This window comes from Leuciscus leuciscus, assembly GCF_965113295.1.
Source record: "Leuciscus leuciscus genome assembly, chromosome: 21".
Classification (NCBI taxonomy): domain Eukaryota; kingdom Metazoa; phylum Chordata; class Actinopteri; order Cypriniformes; family Leuciscidae; genus Leuciscus; species Leuciscus leuciscus.
The window spans coordinates 23,471,250-23,497,108 of record NC_138745.1 but is presented as its reverse complement, the minus strand read 5'-3'; the positions used below and the strand labels follow the sequence as shown (position 1 = coordinate 23,497,108).

Below are 25,859 nucleotides of genomic sequence, written 5' to 3'. Positions count from 1 at the left end.
CACGAATCACTGAAGGGGTTTTGACAGTACAGACTATGTCTTTGAGGATATAGATCCCATACAAGAAACACATGGGCTCTGTCTGAAATTTAAAAATGCTGACTTTTTCTAAATAAGTAGGCTATATAGGCTATATACACAAACACTACTGGGCAAAGGTTTGGAATGATTAAAAAAAGATATATATGTGCTCATCAAAGCTACGTTTATTTGATCAAAATACAGTTGAAAAAAAATGAAAATTTAATTTATTCCTGTCTTCAGTGTCACATGATCCTTCAAAAACTATTGCAATTTGCTGGAACTCCGGTGTGCCTTATGCTGTCCTATTGGCACCAGACTCATCACACAATACAAGTCAGCAAATGAAAAACATCCCAGTGACAGGAAATGACAAAAAAGAACATCCTGCCTCAGCATTGTCCAAGTGGTCTGCTTTATGCATTTTTTTTTTTGCAGCTCCATTTTCTGTGGAAATAATTCCACTTCCTATAAAAATAAACAACAACCATGGGAATCTTTGTTCGTCCAAGATATTTGCAGTTGGGCAACATCCCCCTTACAACTGAACATCCAGCCTATGATAGTTTTTGTTTTCAGATGTAAAAAGCAGAAGTATATTAAGCCATTTTGTTAATGAATAAAATTGTGTTAACACAAATTTATATAGCCTCATTTACCTTTGGTATGTGGTGAGTGACAAAACAGTCCATTCATATTCCCTGTACGGGGAGGAGAGATGGTAGCATAGTGAGAGAGAGAGAGGGAGATTCAGGCAACTGTGGTTTCTCATATGACCAACATTTATTCAGAGCTCAAAATACGAACCGTGGACATTTGACCTCTTTGCCTGTTACTCAGCGGATCTAAAATTAGTCATAATTGCAGGCTGAAGGGTGCAAAAAGCCAAGATATAATGTCTGTTGGAGCCACAGCTTGGCGGCTACTTATTCCCAAGCATTTGGAAGAACAAGAACTACATGTCCTCCTCTGAAAACATCATGGCTCAGGGACTGCCAGTTCAGACCCTCTTTCACTGGCCGCAGAAACCACATTCTCCAGGAACATCATCCCTATTCACACACTCTCATCCACAGGAGTTTACAAGAACGGCAAGCATAATTGTCTGGGAACCTTATAAGTCTGTATTTTTTTATTTATATTCTATGAGACATTTATCAGTTTAGAACATGCAGAAACCTGTCAGACACTGATATGACATGGCATGATGTGACAAGAGTTATGTCAGAGGAACAATGAACAGTGCTCAAGATGTTATCAAACACCGTGCTGTCAGCTCCGTCTTGATTTTAACCCTTAAACACATATATTGGGTCTTTCACAAGTTCTTACATAATTAGATAGAGTAAAGGATATGCATATTTGGCGTGCTGTCCGAGGGGAGGGCTCCGAGCTCGGAATTTGGCCCGAACCCAGAGAATTGAGTTGACTGGATGAGCTCCACCCATAACGATTAGATTAATTATCTGAACGTGCTTCTCCCGAACTTTGTTAATAAAACATAATTTAGTGACCCAGGATGTCATTCACCACCCTCCTCCTCATTCATTTTTTAAAGTTATAGACATCAACCTACTTAGTATTCCTCGATCAATTCATTATAAACAATGTAACAATGTAAAATTATAAAAGAAAGCCTGTTTTCCCATACATTTTTTTTTGGTAAAAATTGTATAGTGTTGCTAACGACACGAGGTTTGTACGTTTATTTTTACAGCACAACAATAATTGAATCGTTGATGACTGAATAAGTGCAGTTCACCTTTATTACAAGGTGGCAATATCTGATACACAATGATGAAGTGACGTTTCACTCATAGTTACAGCAGGCAGAAAACAAACGAATAGGACGTATCATCAGCAAAGTTTGAAATGCCTCAGCGATTTACAGCAGAGCAAATACTGAGTGCAGTCAAATATTAGTGTCACTGTCACTTGATGGTGCATCTGGTGAAGAAGCTGTCACTGATCAAAATATTGATTTTGAAGATGTCGAAAACGATAGTTTTGAGAATGTGTTTGAGATCGCGAATATGATCCAGATGCAGAATGTCTTGGGAAATGAGCTCTGACGAGAACAGTGATGATGGTATAAAACATCTGCTCAAACTGAACCCTTCCAAGCTCCAAAAGGTAACAAAATATGCTTTATTTTATTCTTCTGTGATTTTTACTCTAAAATCAAGAGAGTTTTATATTATCGTGATAGGTCGATCCGGGTCGCTAAAGACCAAATATGTTATAATGATTGGCAAACATTCATGCATTTAAGGGTTAAGCATATAGGAAGCAAAAATCTTATTTTAGAGATAGATTTACAAAACTTCCACTTGATTGGAATTCATGTGAGTCCTATTACTTTCAATCATGCATTTCTAGAAAAACATTTGCAGCTTTGATTAAAAGTCCTCTCTGAAACATTCCTCAGTGATATGTTTGACGCAGGTTATCTTGGCTCAAATAGGGGAGAAAGAGAATGAGGTTCAGTCACTGGAAAAAAATAACAGATAAGAAGAGAGCGATTATGATAGCATGTCAGTTCCATCATGCATAAAGCAACGTTAGGTACATCTCAAAGTTTAATCCGGCCAGCTTGGCGTGTCAGTTTTCACTACTTTGTGTAAATATTAAATTACTTCCAACATTCTTTTTCGCAAGGCGGTGTGGACAATGTCATCTCATGTTTTTTTTTGTTTTTTTTTTGGTTGTTTGGCCAAGAATTCTGCATTTTTTGAAGGCAGAAATCCTAGACAATGTGCTTCTGTGGTCAAAAGACTCAACTTTAAGGGGTTAAAGGTGAAAATGGTATGGGTTTTCCCCCAAGATTCATGACTCTGAGAGAATTAAAAAGACTGCCAAGGTTTTAATCAGGAATTTCACTGCATATTTCTCCAATTTATCTGTGAGTCACACTTAAAATGAAAACCATATGCCCCCCTATGTGGCTGAATAAAGATTTCATCTGTGAAAGTGAAGAAATTGAACTCAAAACTAGGATGCTTTAATAAAGCGTGAAAAGAAGAAGCACCGAGTGTCTCGGCGGAGGAGGGGAGGAACAGAATGTTATATGCACAAATCACCGAAGCAGCTGTTAGCGACTCCACCAAAAGTGAGAAAAAACAGAACCGAAATGTTCCAAGGGTCGCATTACTGTTGCTGAGAGAAAACACAACATAAGCAATGTAGACAAGTAAGCGGAGAATGTCTCTTGTCCTTCAATCAAATGAAAGTACTGAACCTAACAAAAAACATCTTGACACAAGTCATATTGAAAAATCAGTTAGTGTGCAGAAGGTTGCGCGGCCTGAGATGAGTAAGATTGAGTAACTGGTAACTGCACTATACGTTAGTGTTCAAATGAGTAGTTCAAAGTCATGTTTTGAGCTAAAGTAAGGACAAAAGGCACAGACATTCAGGCCCAAGTATCAATTCCCTCATTTAAACCCTTATTTCCCCAGACAGGAACTCCCGCAGCCTGTCGACAGGGCATTATGGGTAATGGCACATGTGTGTTTGTGTAAAGGAGCTAAAGCTGATTTTATGCATTGTGTAAATGGCTCGTATATTATAGACATACCACTGAAGGACACATATGAGTAACAGATGCACTAACGGGTTAACTAGCATTAAATCCTAAGTGAAGATTTATGATGACTGTATCATGATTCACAGATGGGCAACCAGAACAAAGCACCAAGAAGCTTCTTAGTTAACCCTCATTGCTTTATTTGAATTTTTATTCTTTTTTTTAAATGTATAATGTTTGTAATGTTGTTTCTGCTTGCGGCCATTTTGAGACCCCCAAATGTAACATGAGTAATGTAATATTTTCAATTCGAGGACATTTGCTATCAGTTTGAAATTTAGTTTATAATAAATTCTGATAAGATTAGAAAAAGTCAACATTGTACTTCATGCCACGTATGTTTGTTTTTTTGTTTTGTTTTTTTAAGCTATTAAAATAGCCCTGGGGTCTTTGAGACCTCAAACAGAACATGAGGGTTAACCATGGTGTTAAAGAATTCAAAAAAAAAAAGAAAAAAAAAGAAAGATGTGGAAAGGGAGCCCAAGAGGAAGAAAGAGAAAGAGAAAGGGAGGGAGAGAAAGAGAGAGAGGTGCTGCAGGGAAGCTCTTGGCTCTGCTTGTCTGCACTTGCACACCAGATGCGCTCTGCCTCAGCTCTGGAATGTGTTTGTGAGAAGCAGTTTAACCACTGACCCACCCAACCATTACCACAGAAATCTGATCCAGACAATCCTCTCAGCCTCCTTCATTGTGTGTGCGCGTTCTTCTCTCTATTATCTTGATTCCTCTATCTACTTTCTTTCTCTCCTTCTCTTAAAAAAAGTGTGTCTAAACCTATTTTTCAAATTTTGTTCCCACAATGTTCTCCTTTCTTAAACCACTGATTACTCAATGTGTTCACTCAAACACACGCTCATACACTTTACAAGCACAGGTTCACACTCATACACAGGCACTCATGCTGATTGCACTTTAATGGTAATCCATGAGCCGTGACAAGGCAATAAAATAAAACTTGAGAAGTTAAAGATGGTCATTCATTCCGCACATAAAGGCATTTATTTTTCTTCCCTTTTTTTCTTGTTGAGTTCAGGGCTTTCTCAAGTGCTAAGCATGTAGGCTATACTGAGAAACAAAGTCAGTCATTAAAAAAAAAAATTTGACAAACGGTGTATTGAATATTAAATATGTTTATAAATTATAATTAGAAATTATTATAAAAATGTATCTCATACGATATTGCTTATTATGTGTTGGTTAGAGATGGATGGATGGATGGATGGATGGATGGATGGATGGATGGATGGATGGATGGATGGATGGATGGATGGATGGATGGATGGATGGATGGATGGATGGATGGATGGATGGATGGATGGATGGATGGATGGATGGATGGATGGATGGATGGATGGATAGATAGATAGATAGATAGATAGATAGATAGATAGATAGATAGATAGATAGATAGATAGATAGATAGTCTGCAGCTTGTTAGCTATAATCAAAAAGCATGTGAAATAATTAATTCAAGAATTCTGCTGTTTCTCAATCAAGAACCCAAAACAGTTGTTTAGTGGGATTTTGACATGACAGTTTTGGCAGTGGTAGAGCTAAGATGAAATCTGATCAGACCAAAAGAATTGACAAGGCTGTGCTGTTTATGTGTAAATGTGATGTTTACAAGTAAAAAGTGTGCCAAGAACATAAATTTAAACAGAAACATATGAAGCCATTGATGTGATGAGATGTTTCTGGATGACTAAAATGCACGTCCTGATTTAGACGTGTGGCTGTGTCAATATATTTTGTTGATCCTGGAACAACTTTCCTGTCTGAAAATTGAGTCATAACATTACCCCTACCCCTAACCTTAACCCTATCCCTAAAATCAGAGGGAAATGATGTGGATAACACTGATGTTGATCCAGGAACATGCTGCATGTGGTAAAATCAGGTTCTGCTACTAAGTAAGGATACATCATCATCCAACTCACACTTCTAAATCACGTGAAGAAAAATAGACTTTTAAAAACACAACCATGTAAAGTTAAAGTTAAAGGAAAGGTGACAAAGAAAACACTGTATACTGTCGATATAAATGCATGAAGCATTTTCACTGAAGAAAACATACAGCTATATGCGGATGTAAAATAAAGGGGGGGAAGTGAAAATAAATAATAAAACCAACTGTACAATTATGAATTGTATATTTAAAACGGCCATTCCTGATCATTCTCAGACTCGCAGAGTTCCAGAGCGTTGAAGGTTTTAACACGTGGCGAATATCTACTAAGTCAATGCTGCCCCTTAGAGGCTACGTTCCGCCATTAACACCAAATGCATTGTCATCTGGTTTACTTACACACAACGCACTTCCTTTAAATGTCCACATATTTACTGCTCAATGTCAGCCTTACCTGGCACTGTGAGTTATGACATTCTTGATAGATCTGTTTCCGACGTATGTTTAGATAAGTGATCATTATAGGACTGTGTACCAGCGTTATTACGCTTTGAGTAGAGGTAGAAACCCACCTATTTTGTCATCGTGCAAAACTCTGCTCCAGGTGAGGCTCGAACTCACAACCTCGGCATTGCTCTGCTTTGTACTGCTGTATAAGTACCGCGCGCTAACCGATTGCGCCACTGGAGCTCTGGCGACTCAATGCAATAACACAGTTCATGAGCGATTAAGAAGTCTATTTCGAATCAATTAGAGACGTGTTAATCCACGCCATTGGGTGTTTGTCGCATCACTAAACGAAGAAACGTTACTCACTTACATTGTTTGAACTTTTGTCTTTAAATAAAATATATCATAATATATCTATTCTTATCACACATCCAAGTTAAAACCCGGAAGACTAAGGTCTGTGTTAAACAACTTGACGATACTTGGACGTTTTGCATCACATTTTTATTAACTTTTAAGAAAAATGCCAGAAAACATTTTAACATCAAACAGACATGGAGGATACTGTATAACATATCTTTCTATTTCTTCATAAACATGTTTTCGAGTTAAATTAATTTATTGTTCATGGTACAAGGAAAAGCATTAGATTCTACAAATAACTCTTTTTTTTTCAGAATAAGGGATGTTTAGCTAAATGTATTGATTCTAGTAATTGCATTCAATGAGTCATAAAATACTTTTACATCTGTAGAGAAAAAGGGAAGGCTTAGTTGAGTATGACGAAAAAGAGGAGAGGTTCTCCACCGTCCACTGTCCGCAAGTAGGCTAGTCACAGCACGCGTCTTGACAGACCAATTGTCACTTAAAATCGGTTCACAAGTTCGAAAACGCATGATCTTAATACCAGGTGGAAAAAGCTTTCTCTCTCGCTCGCTCGATTTCCGGGATATTGTTTTTCCGATTACTATTTGCGGGCGTCAGGGAGCAGTTATCAATATGCGGGAGACTCCCAGACCTTCTGGGAGAGGTGGGATCTGTCTGCACTTTCTAAGCAATTTAGATGAGATGCTTTTCACAATAAAATAGTAATATCTATACGAAGACACAATCCCAGAGAAATAAATAAATTGTTGATAAAACCCCCATCATAAAAACCCATTAGAAAATCTCGAGGGAACCTCTGGCGAAATAGTCTTCCGGGATTTGACGTCATGGCTGCACGTGCTCTACTGCCCTGAGTTGACATCACATTTTGACAAAAGTTTATGATATTTTACCAGCATGTCAAAAGGTCAGAAATTCACCGCATACATAATAAGACGTTAATGCGGGTTTGCGATCTGTCTAAATAAGATAATAACGATAACAAAAAACGTGAAGATAATTTGATCTTCCGTGACTCATCTGCTCACAGTGCTGTCGTTTCCTCACACAGGAACTACAAGTTAGTTACAAAATTGTTATCTCCTCCACAACAGCGTTAAATCCTGCCCTGGTCGTTTGGTAAGTCTGAAAATGCATTTAATTTATTAATTGTGATTATATATTCTTTATTCTTTTGCCAGATATGTACTAATTAAGGACTAAGAATTAATAAAACATAATTTGGGGGGATTATAATTCACTATTATTAGAGCAGAATACAATATCTTTGTATTTCGCAGCCTGTATGGGGAGAACAGGGCTCAAACTAAAACATTTTGACTTTCTAAGTTTGTGTAAATCCACTTGGGGTTCAGAGTAGGATATTTATCTTTTTTTTCCCCCACATTAATTTCCCACTTCTAGTACAATTGTGTGGTCTTGTTTTTTTATAAGAGTGTATAGGCTAATTTTTCTTTATTTACCCAAAATAAACGAAGTGTGACAACACGCCCCATGTGAGGGGCACACATGTAACTTTACCATAATATGACAACTTAAAATATTATCTGAACTAGCAACTCAAAAGATATACAATGCAAACTAAAATATTTTTTAATAAAATAATTTTTTTAGCTTTTCCTAGAAAATAATTCATTTTTCTAATAATTAAAAATAAGCTAATTAAATTTTGCTGCTGTTTTTTCTCTATATAGTTTTGATATGGGAACTTGTAAGTAAATACACTAAGTTTTGTCATGCTAGCATGTGAGGAAACCTTAAATCATGTGTTTCAACTAGCCCTGCATTAGGTTGTGCCCTGCTCACCCCTAAAGTTTAATAGTAAATTATAAATGTGTGACACTTATGTGTATCAGGATTTCAGGATTTTCCTGTGTTTTACCTATTAACTGTCTTAACACAATATTAATGTACTTTTAGGTTACAAATTCGCACTGCTTTTCATCATGAGTAACATCACCTCCTGCATGGAATCTCAGACTCTTGTTTCTTCCATTTTAAAGCCCATTCTCATTTTGGAGTTCATCTTTGGCTTGCCTGGAATTGTGTTTGCTCTGTGGATTTTGTTCTTCAAGTCTCCATGGAAAGCTTGCAATGTGTATGTCTTCTGCTTGGTAATATCCGACCTCCTACTCCTCACTGGGCTGCCTTTCCTCATAGACTATCTCTTCCGTGGTGAAGACTGGATATTTGGTGAATCCTTTTGCCGCTTCGTTCTGTATATTATATCTGTAAACAACTCAACAAGTGTGGCTTTCATGTCAATTTTAGCCGTGGACCGCTTCTTCAGGATACTTCACCCACACCATCGCATTTGTCGAATGAGTGTGAGACAAGCAATAGTGTTGGTTAGCACAGTTTGGGTGGGTGTTCTACTCCTTCGCCTTCCAGCCCCCTTGAACCTGGCTCTCGCATCACAGAAAAACTCGTCGAAGCTCACATGCCACAGTTATCTGTCATGGACATGGCCGTCGGTTCAAATGAGGATATATAATTCAGTACAGCTGATTGAGGTCCTGCTTGGGTTCACACTGGTGGTCTTCAGTTTTGTGCGTGTTTTCTCTCACGTCCACTGTCGGCAGTCTAAGGGGGCACACCGCAGGGTGAAGCGGGCAGTGAGATTGCTTCTGGTTCTTGTGATCATGTTTGTTTTGTGTTTCCTACCTACAGTCACTTTTGGCATCTTACTTCAAGTGTTTCCCTGTTCTGAATTCCTCATAGTTTGTCTTCATGCTTCTTTAGCTTTATCCTACATGAACTGTGCACTGGATCCAGTCATCTACTGCCACATTAACGCTTGGTTCCGTGACACCTTGAAAGGCAAAACCAACTCAGCGGGGCTGACGAAGTTCAAGATGAGTGCGAAGACGAACAGAAAAAAACAATCTACCTGAGAAACTGTTTGTTACAATCATTGCAGTTGGGAGGGTGAAAATTAAATTTGTCTTAAAGGGATAGTTCACCTAAAAATGAAAATGCATTAATCAATTACTCACCCCTCATGTTGATCCAAACCTGTATGGCTTTATTTCTTTTCCGGAAAACTAAAGACAATATTTTGAAAAAAAAATCCACTTTTTTTGTCCATTTAAGTCAATGTGGTCTAAAACAGCAATTTCAGGCCCCATTGGGTTCATTGTATATTTCAAAATATTTTCTTTTTTTAAACATCGGAAGAAAGTCATGATAGAAAATGAACATTGATGACAGAACTATCCCTTTAAGACCGGCTTGAACTCTGAATAGTGACCTAATGAATTATAAGTTTGCCCTAAATTGTCTATATGGTATACTGTACACCGTTACATCAATCGCTTTTTGTACTATTACACAGACGTACAATCTGTACTGCACTTTTTTATTTAGCATTTTTCAGTAAATGTGTGACATACAATGAAATACAACAAAAATGTATGAGGCATTGAAAACAAAATAGCTTATTGTTTCACTGTTACATGCTATATACACAGCCGGGATAATGAATATTCCCTTAGCCAAATTTGAATTATGACTTCTGCCAAGGGTCAGTTTGTCATTTTAATTGGTGAAGTGCTGAAAAATTGGCTTTATTTGTTAAGAAGCCAATAAATAAATTTCTTACAAACATCTAAAGGGTATTTTCTGGCATCCGAAAGAGGGGAACAGAACCATAATGTCCTGAATTAATATTTAAGAGTTGCAAAGCTTTGACTTCCACAAATCATTACAACATCTCCAGTTAAAAGAATCGATTGAAACATGCTCTCAGTTAAAACCACCAATTACCCAGTAAATCAACATCCAATCCTGTCCTCGCATGAATACAATATAAAAACAGCTCACAAACTTGTACTTGTCATGATACGCACAGAAGATACAGAGAAATAAAGGAAACCATTCAATGCAGAGCTAACTGAATTTACAATGAGTACACTAACACTTCTCAAAAGAGTCTGTTGAATGGTCAGCATCAGCGTTGATCTGTACATGATACACATTTGTGGAACCCTGTAAGTTTAGTTGCCACAGCCATAGATTCTCAGTGCTCAGAGCCGACGTTAAATGTTGCTGTAAGGTAAAAGTGTTTAAGTTGCGCTTGTATTGAAACTTAATGAGCATTTAGTACTTAGAAAGATATTGAAACAAGAGCCGTAGGTGCTGAATATACAAGTATCATTTTTTTTTTGTGGTTGGGTTATTAGCTAAATGCTTTATTATTATTAGCCTTTTGTCCAGAGGTGGAAGCGAAAGTTTTAGAAGAAGTAGAATAAGAGGAAGCGAATTGAATAGGCAAATGAAACTCCAAACCATAAACTGACAGACTGGGGAGAACAATGCAGATGAATGTCAGTCATGGATGACGATTGGACCTCGCATCCGTAAACTGGGGTGAGGGGGCGCCAGTACAGGTACCTGTGCCGGCCCCTGAGGGACCCTGCGTAGGCTGATCTGCTCACATGGTTGTCTACATGCTCTTCTTAATTGTGAACGGGAGAGCAGCCTCCTGGCTTTCCTGAGAGGAACAGGAAAATAAAACATAACATATCATTGTCTTTGGTAATGTCAGCAATCATGCAAAACTTACATTACATTTTTTGGTTTGATTTATGGCTGAGCTGAATAAATGTATGTTTTTTGTTATATAATTTATGAAAAAATACCTTATTATCCCTGAAAGATATTTTATATTTTTACATTTGCTAAATAATGTTTTTAGCAATTAGGTAAATTGTAATTATATTTTACAGTATTGCTGTTATTTTTTATCTAATAAATGCAGCCGTAAGGCTCGTTCACACCCAAGGACGGTCGATAACTATAATGATAACCATAAATATATAGTTCTAACAATCGTTTTGAAAAGCCTATAAAAGAATAGCAGAGTCCACAACTATAACAATAACGGAACGGCACAGAGAAATGATATCTTAGTCACTTTCAAAATTCATATTTTTTCAACTGATGAACGATAAAAAAAAAAACATTGACAACCAATCAGAATTCTTCCTGCTTTAAAGAGCTCAAGCATTTAAAGCGGCAGACGACAAAACAGAACGACATCGTCCGCTGGTGGCTAATATATCGTAATAGTTATATGTATAGTTATCGTTCCTGGTGTGAATGGTCAGCATAAGAGGCTTCTTTATAAAAAAACTTTAAAAAAAACTTTAAAAAAAAATATATATCAAAAAGTTAAATATATGGCCTATATCAGCATCTATTTTGATATATTCATTAAAATAAAACTTTGACTATAGAGGCACTGCAATAATTTTGAATGCTCATGAAACTATCATGTAACACCCTGTGTTGTGCAAAAATTTGTGTGCAAGCAGGATATTTCTAAAATATTGTGCAGGAAAAACACAAGAACAAACATGCTTTATCATATTTTGCAAGCTTTGCAATGTGAGGGGAGAATGAATGCAATTACATGTAGGCCTATATAAAATATCAAGAAAGTTGAACTGGAATTGGTTTTGGTTTTCCTGTGTGTATCACAGTACAATTGTGTTCAGCTTGGCACGTTACAGATATATGTAATTATTAAGAAATATAGATCGATGGCTTAGTGACATAAATAATGTTCTACTCGAGTCGTGATCAGGTCCATAACATAAAGAGAAAGGAAAGAATCGTCTGGGTCTAATGTTCATGCAAAATGAATGAGGCCTACAGGCATCCACAGGGGACAGCCCTTAATAAAAGAACCGTTAACTGGGTCTCGAACAAGAAATATATAATGACAATCCAGAATCCACGTACTGTGTGCGTGTGCTTGCATTTATAGCATCTCTGTTTACTTCAGAAATGACACTAAATTAACACAAAGACATATAATTAACACCACACAGCCTCAATATAACTGTGATTAGGCTGCATGCTTTTGCACTGATGGATTTGATCAGCTCTTTTGCAAAGCAAATGCAAACATTTAACGCTACAAATACTATATAGTGAGAAACGTTCAAATGTAAAGGATTCAGTTGATGAAACCTTCATATTAACATCAACTCCAACATCTGAATGTAGAACTGATTGCAATTTCAGTGAAAGAGACTCCTGACAGAGTGTGATGATGGTGTAAAACCGCAAGAGATCCAGGCTCAGCCACAGACCCGATCCAATTTGTCTCTGGGTCTCCTGCCTTGTTAAAGGCTAATCTTTCAGAGCAGGGGCGCTAAATTTAGCCTAGCATCCGCTCCAGTGCTGGAGGCCATAGGGAGCTGTGCAAGTCATGGCTCATATGGATGTGGCTGTAATGGAGAGGCATTTTTCTTCAAGCTTCAGCTCACATCTACTTCTCAATGCCAAAGACGTTAAAACCAAACCCCTTGCTGCTGTGGGTGAACTATTATGACTATCTGCCTTCTATTTATCTGATCCACATTAAGCATAAAACACATTTTGCAGGTTGAGGTGTCAAAAGCCACCAGGATGGCGCTTCATATTAAGTGTACAGGTTAATTGAGTGTCTCTTTTGGTTATACATTTCATACATTTTGCAAGACTCCACAGGTAATGTGGTTTAGCCTTTGTGTACGGTGCGTGCGATCTTACCATGGTCAGGTGTCTAACAGCTGCAGCAACAAAACGAGACAAGCAAACAGTCACTAAAAAGTAGATAAAAAACACTTTGATCCATGATACAACAGGGCAAATCGTGTGTCCAATTTCCCCTGCTCAAAACAAATTATCTTTATTTGTAATTAACTTTAGTTTAATTTGAATGTAACTAGAACTTCAGACACACTTCACATCCAGTCTGTACTTTAAACTCACTGCAAACAGGGATTTCAATCATTAGCATGTGAATGTGTAAAAGTCATGCAGTCTTACATGTTTGGTAAAAAGTGAGCCAATAATGTCTGCAGATCTTAATCCTTTTTTAATTTCATTTCAGTTGACTGAGAATTAAAAGCAAATATCAAGCTAATCTTTTCTCCACATTGCTGTGAATTGATGGAGGATGGCTGTGGAGACCATCTTCAGTCTAAACAACACTGCTGATAGATTTGGTTATGCCTATACATTGTTATACGAACATAAAAAAAGACAATTCACAAAAATATGCGTATCTCTGCAAGGTAGTGAGACAAGTACACCAGCAATCAAAAGTTTGGACACACTCAACTAAACTAAAAACATAAAACAAAACAAACCTTAAAGGGATAGTTCACTTTGAAATTAAATTTTGGTATGTTTTAGCTTACCTCAAGGGCATCCAAGATGTAGGTGTCTTTTTTTCCGCAGTAGTTTCAATTTTGATATTTTTAGGTCAAACCGTTCTTGTCTGTCAGTCATATAATGCAGGTCTATGGTCACCACCTCAAAGAGCATGCACAGAGTCCTAATTAAAACAATTCCACATCGCCCAAATTAAACAATTCCCCATGTCCGAGTGATCTGAGAGCGCGGGCGGGTATAGATATATACAATAGAAGTCGCCTTGGCTACGGTTTCGTTCCAATGAACTGCAGTAGCCAAGGCGACTTCTATTGTATATATCTATACCCGCCCGCGCTCTCAGATCACTTGGATGTGGCTGTGTACAAGAGGTAAAAACGATATAAATACTGTTCGTTTTCTCACACAAACCGCTCGTTTCGTGTCTTAGGCCATCAATGTGTACTTACGATGGGGAATTGTTTAATTTGGACGACGGGGAATTGTTTTAATTTGGACTCTGTGCATGCTCTTTGAGACAGTGACCATCGACCTGCATTATATGACTGACAGACAAGAACGGTTTGACCTAAAAATATCAAAATTGAAACTACTGCGGAAAAAAAGACACCTACATCTTGGATGCCCTTGAGGTAAGCTAAAACATACCAAAATTCAATTTCAAAGTGAACTATCCCTTTAAAACAAACAAACAAAACACCAAAAATCAAAGCAAAACAAAACGAAAGCAAAAAGGTAGGATAACTATGAAATAACAAAAATGGAAGTAAGTGATTTCATTGAATTTAAAAGTTAAACCAATAAATCTTATATTTTATTTTCATAAAATATGAAAATAAATCATCAACTTACCCATTTCAAATAAATAAATACATACAAATATTAGGCAAAATGTAATCTTTATCAAATTTGTCTACAAAACTAATTTCAAGCCTTTAACTTTTATCAAGCACGAATAATGAGAATCATTCAATCAGTCTTGTGTGCTCAAACTTTTGACTGGTAGCGTATGTGTGTTTGTGAAGTGTTAAGTTACCTGTGGAGTCTCATCTCTCTGGATTAAAACTAACCTCAATCTGCATCAAAAATTATTTGTTTTCAGTTGTCTCTCCATGCCACCACAGATTAATGGGATCATGGGTATTGGTAATTATAGGATCTTTGTTATTGAAAAATTGTCCCTGACGTCTGAGATTGACTGGCCCATTTCCTACACTGACAACTCTGGCTTAGACCCTCGTACCCGCCACTGTCACTGGGTATGACCAATGCAGTAATTACACATGTGCCAATCCTGTCACCAAGATCAGTCACTCTTAGGTGAAGGTTGAATCAAAATGATGGAAACCTAATCAGATGTGTCATGCCATCTCCGGGGATAATCTCTGCAGGTGCCAATCATGAAAGAACAAGGTAAGGTTTCCTTTTTGACATGGAGTGTGTCTGTCCTGCTGTTTTCTATTAAATTCATCTCTAAGATCTATGTACGGGCCAGTGTACTTCAGTGTCTCTTAGTGAACAAGGCAGAACAAGTTTAGGTTTGAGGAGTGCGATGCCATGGGAAATAGTGCCAAAATGGACAGCAAGGTTCGGATTGCACACCTCGTCTCTCGGGAAACCAGGAAGAAGCTGTCATCGGGGGCATCGATCCAGTTGGGTCGTCTCTTACGGAGCATCAGGCCACTGGCGCGAAGGTTAGAGCCACCAGTGCTGCTTCCATTATGCTGCTAAAAAAGCAAAGGAAACGGGCATCTTAAACTACTTCCAATACTTTTAAACATTGATACTCTAAGAGTTACAGACTAAAGTCAAAATGACCTCAAAGGACTCAGTATTAATTTTATAGAGAACATAAAACATTTGATTGATGCCTAGCTCAAGAGTCTCTCGTTAAAGCAATACAATTAAAAAAACTATAAAACTATAAGTTGAGAGAGAATATTAGCAATAAAAAGTAATACATTTATATATTACATGCATAAAATAAGTGTTTGTGTTGTTGATAAGTCGATTATTTTCTGTGTTGAAATGTTCTATTTTTCTTATTGAAAGCTGTAAAATATTCTAAAAAATGTAAGATAATTACATTAAAATATTTACTGGCCATGCATTTATTTATTTGTTTGTTTATTTTAAGTAGTCATATAATAAGCAGAATAATGCAGGTTATTATAACCCTGTTGGTGTTTTTTTTTTTCTCCTTTACTTAAAGAATGTCGGTAACCAGACAGTTGATGGACCCCATTGACTTCCATTGTAGGAAAAAAAAAATTCTATGGAAGTCAATGGGGTACATCAACTGTTTAGTTACCAACATTCTTCAAAATATCTTTTTTTTGTGTAAATGATGACAGAATTTTTATTTTTAAGTGAACTATTCCTTTAAGTCTCTTAACTTAGTTACTCTCTCTTAAGTTTGTTACTCCCCAACAAATACTAGATATGACATAGACATCTAGTAAACTTTAAATCACAAAATCCACAAAAAAAGTCCTCATAACAAAGCAATTTTATTATATTGGTGTCTTAGGTTCAAACCCAAACTGGGACCAATAAATTATTTGGTCCCACATGTAAAAAATAATATCTAGAGAAATAAACAACTGAAATAATAAAGCAACTTCTAATATCTTTCTTTTAGAATTGACAGGCCAATGATGAGGTGAAGATCTGTCCACTATATTTACTTTATTCATCTCACTGATGAACAGTGACTGCCTTTGTGTTTATTTTGCCATCTCTCACTTCTCATTTCCATTTTACCCAGCCACAATAATCAGTGGGAAAACTCAGAGGCTGGAGATTGAAGCTGTCACCTGAACCAATTCACAGCATCAACAATATCTGCATTTGAATGTGTTACAAGATGGAATCTCTCTCTCAGCAACACATGCTAGTAAGTTATTGTTTTCCAGTCTGATGAAAGCACACAATAATACCTAGAGTCCTTCCTGCTTCAGTCTAGGTAGAGAGACAAATATCAATCAGCAGTGTGGACATACCTACTCATCTTTATGATTATTTTGCAACAAAACAAACACACACACACACACACACACACACACACACACACACACACACACACACACACACACACACACACACACACACACACACACACACACACACACACACACACACACAAGCAAAACAAAACAACACAACACAACACAACACAAAAACAGTCAGTTTATGAAATAGCACAGATTGAAGTATGGGATTTATGTAATAAAAGTTCAACAAATACATCTTATATTTTAGTTGAATAAAAAAGTAACTTTTTCACCAACTTATCCATTTCAAATAAATAAACAAACAAATAAAAACTAGGTGACGTGATGTTTTTACCATTTTAAAAATGACAAATTTACAATTTGTCTCGTCAACACAAATGAAAAGTTTTCCAGTCTAATGAAAGCACACGGTAATACCTAGAGTCCTTCTTGCTTCAGTCTAGGTAGTGAGACAAGTATCAATCAACAGTTTGGACATACCAACTCATCTTTAGAATTATTTTGCAAACAAAACTAAACAAAACAACACACACACACACAAAAAAAAACTCAACACAAACAAAAAACAATCAAACCAAACCAAACAAAACACAAAAAAAACACACACCAAAGCAAAACAAAACAAAACAAAACAAATCAAACAGTCAGCTTATATAATAGCATAAATAGAAGTATGGGATTTATTCAATAAAAATTATACAAATACATCTTATATTTTAGTTTAATAAAAAAGTAAGTTTTTCACCAACTTATCCATTTCAAATAAATAAATAAACAAACAAATAAAAACTAGGCAAAATGGGTTACACTTTATTTTAAGGTGTCGTTGTTACAGTGTAATTATATATTTAAGTAATGAGTAATATTAAGCAACTACATGTACTTACTATAGGGTTAGGGTAGGATTAGGATTTGGTTGAGGGTTAGTTGCATGTAATTATGCATAATTTACTGTTATTACTATGGTAAGTACATGTAACCTTATGTAACAATGACACTGTAAAATAAAGTGTTACTGCAAAATGTAATGTTTTGTGATACCAGTGAATCCAGTCATTTTTACTTACCAGAATGGGTCCCACAATATGAGCTGGATTTTCTAGCATGAAAAAAAGAGGTGTGTATTAGCATGTTATAATGACATCCATCTTTAATATTATACAAGCATGCATTTTAATTGTAAACCCACCTTGTCCTGGAGCACCGGCCCTCCTCTCCGCGGATTCAACCCGGCTGTGGTGATGGTAGCTCCGTTTTCCCAATATGCCAAGCGGGCCATGGCTGGGAAGAGAGGACAGCAGGCGTCGTGGGGGCTGCACCTGTAGGCCAGGGGTGCGGTGAGGCCGCTGAACATGAGTTGCTGGACGAGACTCTGAAATGACAGCAGATTCAGTGTGATCCGAGAGTTACATCCCAGTGGATACAGCTCTAATGTTGTGTGGCTCACCAAGGTACTGCAAGACGCTGGTCAGGGTGCTCCTCGGGGAGGATTTGGGCTTCATAGGTCGCCCTGTCATGCCCTCTGACACCCGGATCATATCTATTCATCGACGGGCAGTACAGAACAGACAAACGGAGATAGAAGCAAGTCAAAGAGCAAGAAAGAGACATTCACACTTAGACACCAACATGAGGCAAACTGAACAGGCTGGCTTGATGGATGTTGCGGTGATACACAGTGACTAATCTTTCTGACCAGACAACCATTTTCATGGGAGCAGCAAGTAAGAGTCAAATCTCATTTTCTCCACTGTTCGTTCTTTAGGCCCTAGTGAACATAATCTTTCTGCTGAACTCCGGGGTATTGATCTGACCGCAATGAACCCATTAAAATCACTCCAACTTTCTTCGGTTCGTTTAAAATTCATTAAAACTCCAGAGGAGTCAGAAGTTGTTTAAAGCCATTCTCTTCAGGCAGTTCTTCTTGATGTCTTGGAGAGAAACTGTCTTGAAGATGTACCGATACAACTTCATTTTTTTTTTTTTTTTTTACCTCTTCAACAATATATCGAATGTAAAAATATAAAAAACTTGCTGAATTGAGTGATACATTATCTTCTGACACAAAATCCATTCTTTAAATTGAATGAAACCTGTGCCTTAAGGGAGGTGCTGAAAGAGTGGTTCTCTTTCAAGTTTTGTGTTAAACTCTCCTTAAGAGTTTTCTTCACCTTTGAATCCTTATGACTGCGAATGTGTTTTATTAAACTCTCATGATTCACATTTTCATTTGTATGTCACATTTCGATGGGGGTAAACTTGATTATTCCATGATTTTCATGCACGGTCTCTGATGGGCAGGCAAGATGTTGAATACAACCTGGTTAGCCAGCATGTTGAATGAGGTTGGAAAGAGGAAAAACAAATGTGATGTTGCATTCACAGCAGCTTCTTATGAGTGTGTGCATGTAAACACAAGTCATGAAGGCACGGCAGGAGCCGATGGAGCCCATGCTGTCTGAGATTTCTCACGATTGACGCTCTGCTCGGCCTGGCCTGTCGGTGTGCGTGCGACAGAGAGATGGACAGGTACACAAGACACATGAAACTACAAGGACTCAGGATGGTTTCAGCCATGGTTTTATTTGTGTTTTGGTTACCCACAAGACATTCACACAAAGAAAAATAAAAGAGAGAGACAAACCAAAAAAGCATGCCCCCACCCGGGTCCCTCGTGCTTCAGGACACAGATGTCAGAACAACTTCTTATGGCTGGGGATACATACAGACATGTCTGGGGTGGAGAAAGGGGTGGAATGGAAGCATAGAATGGAGGTTTCACATGATGGGAGGTGGGCGATGCAAAACTGAGAGGAACGTGTGATTGGACGGATGTAGAGCAGGTGATTGGCTCTCTTTCCCTGTTGATATGAGCTCTCCCTGTAAAACTGACCTATTTACAAGTGCCTGTCAAGAGGAAACAGCTGTCCTCGGAGCAAAGGCTGGCAACCATGACCTGTAAACTCATCTTTGGGCTTGTTTTCAAAGCTTGTCGCATATTTTTGAGGTTTTTAGTTAGTGATTTTTTTGAAAAAATAAGAGATGCATCCCAGCAAGCAATAGCCATCATTTCAGAGTCTCGGTTAACTATAGACCCGATATAGTCCGGCTATAAGTAACCCACTTCTAGCCAAAAATAACCTTGAATTTGGTTACAAATCGTTTTTGCCAAAATAACTTGCGAGATATAGGATATTCCATCATGTAAGCAAAGTCAACAGTGATTACAAGGTGTTTGGTTTCATTTCTTTGACATGTTTTATGCGTAGCCTGCTCTTGGGCTATGGTTAGACGTCTATTAAATTTTCAGCCTCGTTTTAACCTTGACGTCAGGGCTGTGTTTGGGCAGCTATTAGACGTCTTTTTAACGCAAAATTGCTTGCTGGGATGTTTCCCTTTCATTCCAACTTAGTATTTCATTGATTAATGTCAACTTGCATGCGCTCTATGACAAATAATTAATCAGTAACTTTTTAAGACCCACAAAATTATTGCATAAACCGCATACCATTCTCTTTGAAACTGCGGGTCTAGTACCATTTCTCCTTTCTGTGCCAAAGTAACACTTCCCAAGGCACAAAGTCCTAATCAATTGACGCCATTGAACCAACTTCCTCAGCATTTAAAATGGTCCGTTTGATAAATTACAGACTAGTGTGCAAACTCTTAAAGAGGACAAACTTCAGCTTTTAAAAATCAGAAGAACAGAAACAAATAAGACTAATGTACTATATGTCTACTCTTGTTCCAATTGCATGACTCAGTGTTTTGTAAATGACTCCTTACAACTTATTGAACATCAAATTAATTAGATCATAAACTGCACCAATGATGAGACTGATAGTCCATCATTTTTGCATTACTGAATAGCACAACAGAAGAGTTAACACTTCATCATCTCATTACATACATGCATGCCTCTGAACAGCCTGTCAGTGTTAGCTACCGAATGACTGATTGGCTGCACACATAATAGCAACTCAATTAGCTATTCCACATCATAGTACATATATATATATATATATTGTTTTTTATACCATTCTGCTTCAATAAAATAGACATTTTGCCCTTAGACATTAACATTCTCTCGGGTACAATCAGTGATGAAACTGTCTATATTCAGAGGCAGTTGAGTAGAAATGGCAAAAAATTAAAGCTGAGACATTAACGCATGTACACTAACCAACATTCCACACTGAGAAGGTACATGTCTTCATAGATTATTCTGACAGGGACTTTATTTAGGCTACATATCTTGGCACGCACCATTAAGAATTCTTTTACTTTCGTCTGTTGATGTAACAAATAATCGGAATAATTCATTTGATCTCAGTCACACAAAAAAAATTATAAAAAAAAAAATCTTATTGCACACTTTAGAATGGATAAACAAATGATATTTAAAAAGGCCAAAAGCAAAATGCAAAAACATGTATATGTTGAATGTGTGTACTTCCTAGTACTAATTGTATGGTTACGTTTGACCGTGAGGTTATGCGTAAAATCTTCTGAAAATAAACTAAACAATTATAAAAAGATCCTTGGTTGACACTGGAGGGGGTTTGTTCAGTGCAAAAGCAAAGAGATCCTTCTGCTACAACCAACTGTCCTGAGAACGTCCCAACACGTTCGACTTTAAAGGTCATAAAGACGTTTTGACCAGTCTTATAGTGACCATTTACAAATATATTTACATATAAAATGTGCATACGCTTACACACTAAAATCCTATACTGCGTAAATCCAACTCTGAAACCGAATTTATATCAAAATCCTCCCAAAAAAATAACTAGAAGCAACAAAAATATATCCCATTTCCTTCAATAGTAGGGCCGAGAGCATTAAAAACACTAACATGAGTGCAGGGAATCATATTGAGGGGGAAAAGAATGTAAAACCAAAACAGCTTATCTTTCTTAAGAGGAAAAAAGGAGAAAGCACATCTTAAAAAAAAATAAAAATAAGTACCTTTAAACAAATCAGTTCCCCATGTCATATATATAGTCTTTCAAGTCTCTCATTGAAGCTTTTAATAAATATAAGGCCCAGACTATGATATGCATTTAATTTCAAGTATAATTACAATGTAAGGTGAAGCAAGCATAATAGAGCATCTTGTCAGTCTTTGTGTGTAATGTGTGCATACAAAACTCTCTTCAACAAACTGAGAGAAGTGCTAAAAATGTGCTTATGTTCAATTTAAACAACATCGCCAACATACCCTTAAAACAAATCAACAAGGTTGGTGGGGAAAGTGAATTTGAACTGAAAAGATGATTGAAACGCAAAATATGGAGGACAGGCAGTCTTTATTGGAAATGGGGTGGGGAGAATACAAAAACCAAAATAAAATATAATAACAATAATTATAATAATAATAATAATAAAAACAGTACAAGACAGGAAGATGGAGGGGAGGAATGACAGCGAGATGTGGACAGGTGTGGTCGGGGAACAGAGCGGGTGGGGACAGTGTAGGTGGGTGTGTGTGCGCGTTTGCACGCGAGGCTGAAGTTAGGAATTTAAAGAGCTCTTACACTCCGCCTTTATGGCACCACAGTTAATGGGCACAAAGGGGCGGCGCGCGGCCCGGCGCAGCCTGATGAGATCGCGGCACATGTGACGCGCCAGCTTGGTGAGGCGCGTGGCCTGCAGGAGGAAAGCCTGCTTGGTCTTCATTGAGGATTTGGGGCTGCCGCTGTTCCTCATTGGAACCATGTGAGAAGACTGACGGGCGCCGTGGCCACGAGAACGAATCTCCTATGGAGAGACAGACGAGGAAATTAAGGATTGATATAAAAAAAAAAGAAAAAAAAGTTAAGTGGGACAGTGATAAAACAACAGAAAGCGACAGGGAGAATATAATGGCTTTCTTAAAATTAAATTCTGTCATTAATTGCTCACCCTGATGTCGTTCCAAACTCTTAAGACTTTCGTTCATCTTTGGAACACAAATGAAGATCTTTTTGATGAAATCTGAGAGATTTCTGTCCCTCCATTGACAGCTACACAACTTCCACTTTGAGGCTTCAAAAAGTTCATAAAGAAATCAATGTTTATATGTGAATAAATGCCTAAATTCAATCTGTTCATCACATAAAGCGATCATGTCCCTTCTGAAAATACGGACTAAACCACTCAATTCATATGGATTAGTTTTACGATCTCTTTATGAACTTTTTAAAGCGTTAAAGTGTCAGTTGCGTAGCTGTCAATGGAGGGACAGAAAGCTCTCAGATTTCATCAAAAATATCTTCATTTGTGTTCCGAAGATGAACGAAAGTCTGACGGGTTTAGAATGACATGAGGGAGAGTAATTAATGACAGAATTGTCATTATTGGGTGAACTAACCCTTTAAATTCTGAGATGGGACAATCCTCCAGATGTCTATCTGACCTTGGTTCATTTGAAACCAGGATAAACATATTTTTTGCCGACCACAATGTTTTTTTGCAGTGAATTATTGGCTCCCACGATGAATATCAATTATTTTATATGATGATGACACTATGGTAACACTTCTCAATATGGTTATATACAACAACAAAGAAAAATGATTCGACTTTCCCATTCAGTAATTTAGGCTAATGTTCATTTCTATATTACAAATACATTAACATTTAAAGTTGCATAATTTTATATTTTATGAACAAACATGAAATAATGAACAGTAGAATAGCAGGGTAATAAACATTAACCAAGTATTTTACTCAGCTCGCTGAAATATTCCCCTGTGCTGAAACATGATCCCTATACACACACTACCGTTCAAAAGTATGAGGTCAATAAGAATAGAATTTATGGTTTTGAAAGTCGTCTTTAATGCTTATCAAGACTGCATTTATTTGATTAAAAAATACAGTAATATTGTAAAATTTAAATATTTTTACTTACTATTACTTTACTATTTTAAATAAATAAATAAATAAATAAATAAAATATTTAAAAAAATTAAATTAGTTTTTTAATGTAATTTATTCATGTGATGGCAACGCTTAATTGTCAGCAGTCATTACTGAAGTCTTTAGCGTCACATTATGGGTTGGAGAAAAAAAACAAACAAAAATGTATTCTCCGATGCATCACGATTCTCTCTTCAATGATTCAATGATTCATAAAGAAGAAAAGTAGTAAGTAGTAAAAAAAATAAAATTAACTGCAGATGAGCGATGGCATTATGGTATGTGCTCTAGAAACAGCCATAGTCTGCTTTCTGCCAATTTCACACACTCAAAAACCCTCAAACAAGTATTTAGACGAATTAGAAGGGCAATCGCGGGCTTCATTGCACACGAAATGCACTGTAAAAAACGTGGGCTTTGCCTAATGTTACGCTTAAAATTAACAGACTCATCCGCCAGTATTTCATTGTTTTCCCTTTTAAATGTATTGTTTTCCCCTCATTTATGCCACTTGGAATGCAGTAGGCCTATATATATATTCAAAACACAAATCTCACTTACTAACAGACGGCTGCTTTCAAGTGCTCAAGTGCGCTTTGTGAAGAGCGCTCATGTCATGCGGCTGTGTGCGACTGCGTGTTTAAGTGGTTAAACACTTGCATCTCAAAATGCTTTTATGAGGCGATCGGATCGTGAGGTGCTTAAAGACTCCCACCCTTACCTAATATTCAGATTTCATATTCTTATCAATGTGGAAACCATGATACTTCGTTTTTAGGATTCTTTTATAAATAGAAAGTTCAAAAGAACAGCATTTATTTGAACTAGTCTTTTGTAATATTGTAAATGACTTTACTGTCACTTTTGATCAATTAAATGCATCCTTGCTGGGTAAATATACTATAGACCCCAAACTTTTGAACGGTATATATACTGTATGCACCTCAATGCAGATCCAAACTGAGAGCAGAACTTACATTGGGTGCAGGGCTTGGAGGCGTTTTTTCCTCTACCCCCTCAGCTCTGCTTGGCATCTTCAGGCCACCATACTTTTTCCAGTACATCCAGCAGGATACACAAAGGCGACACTGCATGTTTGGAGGACCCCAAGAGTACCACTGAGCAGACTGTACACCTGTCAACAGGGAAGAATGAAATGAAAGAAATAAGAATGCAGGTCTAACTACGCCTGGTGGGTCATATTGTCTAGATAAATAAAGGAACACTTAACTTTCATGGAAACCTAATTGCAAACAGAAAAGAAACATAACGCGATGTCCTACAACACAATGAAAGGATTAGGTGTTGAAAGGGATTAAAATCCTTTTATGCTCCCCAATGTGAGTTCATTACTAAAAAGCAATATTGACCCAGACTAATCATTGCAGATCGCATTGGATTGTGATGCGGCAGCTTTGATTGATCAGATTGGAAGATAAAAGGGTGAAAATGCAGTATCCAGCCCCATTGATTACAGGAGGCGTGACATGTCCTTCGGGAAAAGCAGTGAATTGATTGGATGGCTGTGTTGACTGTAATTAGGCGAAGAGGGTCCTTACTCACCAAAACAGCTCTCACATGCGCGTCCGCCTCCGGCTGTGTGGAAACTGCCTGTGCCGGCTGCACCGTTCACAGTTGCCATTTTGCCGTTACTGACGGAGATCTGGTTAGGGTTGGGTTTATTGCTGTGAGAAGAAAAGCAAATTACATTTCACACTATAATCTTTCACAGCAGGTTTATAAACATGCAAAATCGAAACCTGAGCGCAAGTGATCACTGGAGATGCATTTGAGACTGATCCTAATATCAGACGTAAACAGGACTATTTAAATCATGCGAATGGTGTACAGGTCTTTGAAATGCTGATGTTTTAAAGATGTCCACACTCACTATGTGGGGATGTAGACTTGCTTCAGCTTGCTTTCTGCTTCAGCTGCCTTCAGTCGTTTCTGTACAAAGTCATAAACATTCAGCACTAAGCGAGATCGAGAACAGTCAGAGCAAACAGAGAAAGAGATTTCCAGATTATTAGTGTTTCTTCTATTAAAAGTACAGCAAAACGTTTTCAAGCATTTAAGCGCTGCTCACCTGCTGAACGTATCTGTCTGTGGTTTTCCACATGTAATAATACTCAATGATGCTGGTCAGTGACTTCCAAGGAAGCTGAAATGAAACAGGTCATTTAAAATGTCAGAAAGAAGGTGCCATTCTGAAGATACAGCTCATCTTGTCTTAATTCGTTAAATAGGTGGAATTCATGGAATATTTAGTCTGAGCATGGTATGTCTGGAATCACATGCAGACACGCATGATTATTCATGAGCACCTGCTGAGCCAGGGGAAACGTGCATGAAACGGTCGCAAAGAATTTAAGAAATCTTAATTTAAAGCTGGCCGAGCCCCCACTTTTGGCCCGCATCTATGC

General features: G+C 37.4%; 2 protein-coding genes and 1 long non-coding RNA gene across 4 annotated transcripts in view; 2 read left to right on the top strand and 1 right to left on the bottom strand.

Moving 5' to 3' along the window:
* The window catches only part of LOC309485129, a 183,690-nt gene that overhangs the window by 144,932 nt on the left and 12,899 nt on the right, over window positions 1–25,859 (top strand). The gene's annotated exons all lie outside the window — the stretch shown is intronic.
* LOC309485121 (oxoeicosanoid receptor 1-like) lies at window positions 6,489–9,955 on the top strand. 2 transcript variants are annotated; one of them, XM_082151763.1, is made up of 3 exons: window positions 6,489–7,256; window positions 7,401–7,468; window positions 8,270–9,955. In XM_082151763.1, the coding sequence occupies exon 3, from the start codon at window positions 8,296–8,298 to the stop codon at window positions 9,241–9,243; it is 948 nt and encodes a 315-aa protein (XP_082007889.1). In that variant the 5' UTR covers window positions 6,489–7,256; window positions 7,401–7,468; window positions 8,270–8,295; the 3' UTR covers window positions 9,244–9,955. The 2 variants fall into 2 exon arrangements, with proteins under 2 accessions (XP_082007889.1, XP_082007888.1); XM_082151762.1 differs by having other exon boundaries at window positions 6,489–7,468.
* mta3 (metastasis associated 1 family, member 3) overlaps window positions 10,094–25,859 on the bottom strand; it is a 32,777-nt gene continuing 17,011 nt past the window's right edge. Inside the window, exons 10-19 of the mRNA XM_082151771.1 lie at window positions 25,523–25,597; window positions 25,325–25,383; window positions 24,997–25,118; window positions 24,411–24,568; window positions 22,068–22,290; window positions 17,978–18,070; window positions 17,720–17,902; window positions 17,598–17,629; window positions 15,119–15,243; window positions 10,094–10,841 (exon numbers count right to left, since the gene is read on the bottom strand). Coding sequence (XP_082007897.1) covers window positions 10,676–10,841; window positions 15,119–15,243; window positions 17,598–17,629; window positions 17,720–17,902; window positions 17,978–18,070; window positions 22,068–22,290; window positions 24,411–24,568; window positions 24,997–25,118; window positions 25,325–25,383; window positions 25,523–25,597 — 1,236 coding nt within the window. The 3' untranslated portion in view covers window positions 10,094–10,675. The remainder of the gene's footprint in view (window positions 10,842–15,118; window positions 15,244–17,597; window positions 17,630–17,719; window positions 17,903–17,977; window positions 18,071–22,067; window positions 22,291–24,410; window positions 24,569–24,996; window positions 25,119–25,324; window positions 25,384–25,522; window positions 25,598–25,859) is intronic.

Excerpts from the sequence above, each read along its gene's own strand:
- LOC309485121 (XM_082151763.1), top strand. The coding sequence starts at position 8,296 with ATGAGTAACATCACCTCCTGCATGGAATCTCAGACTCTTGTTTCTTCC.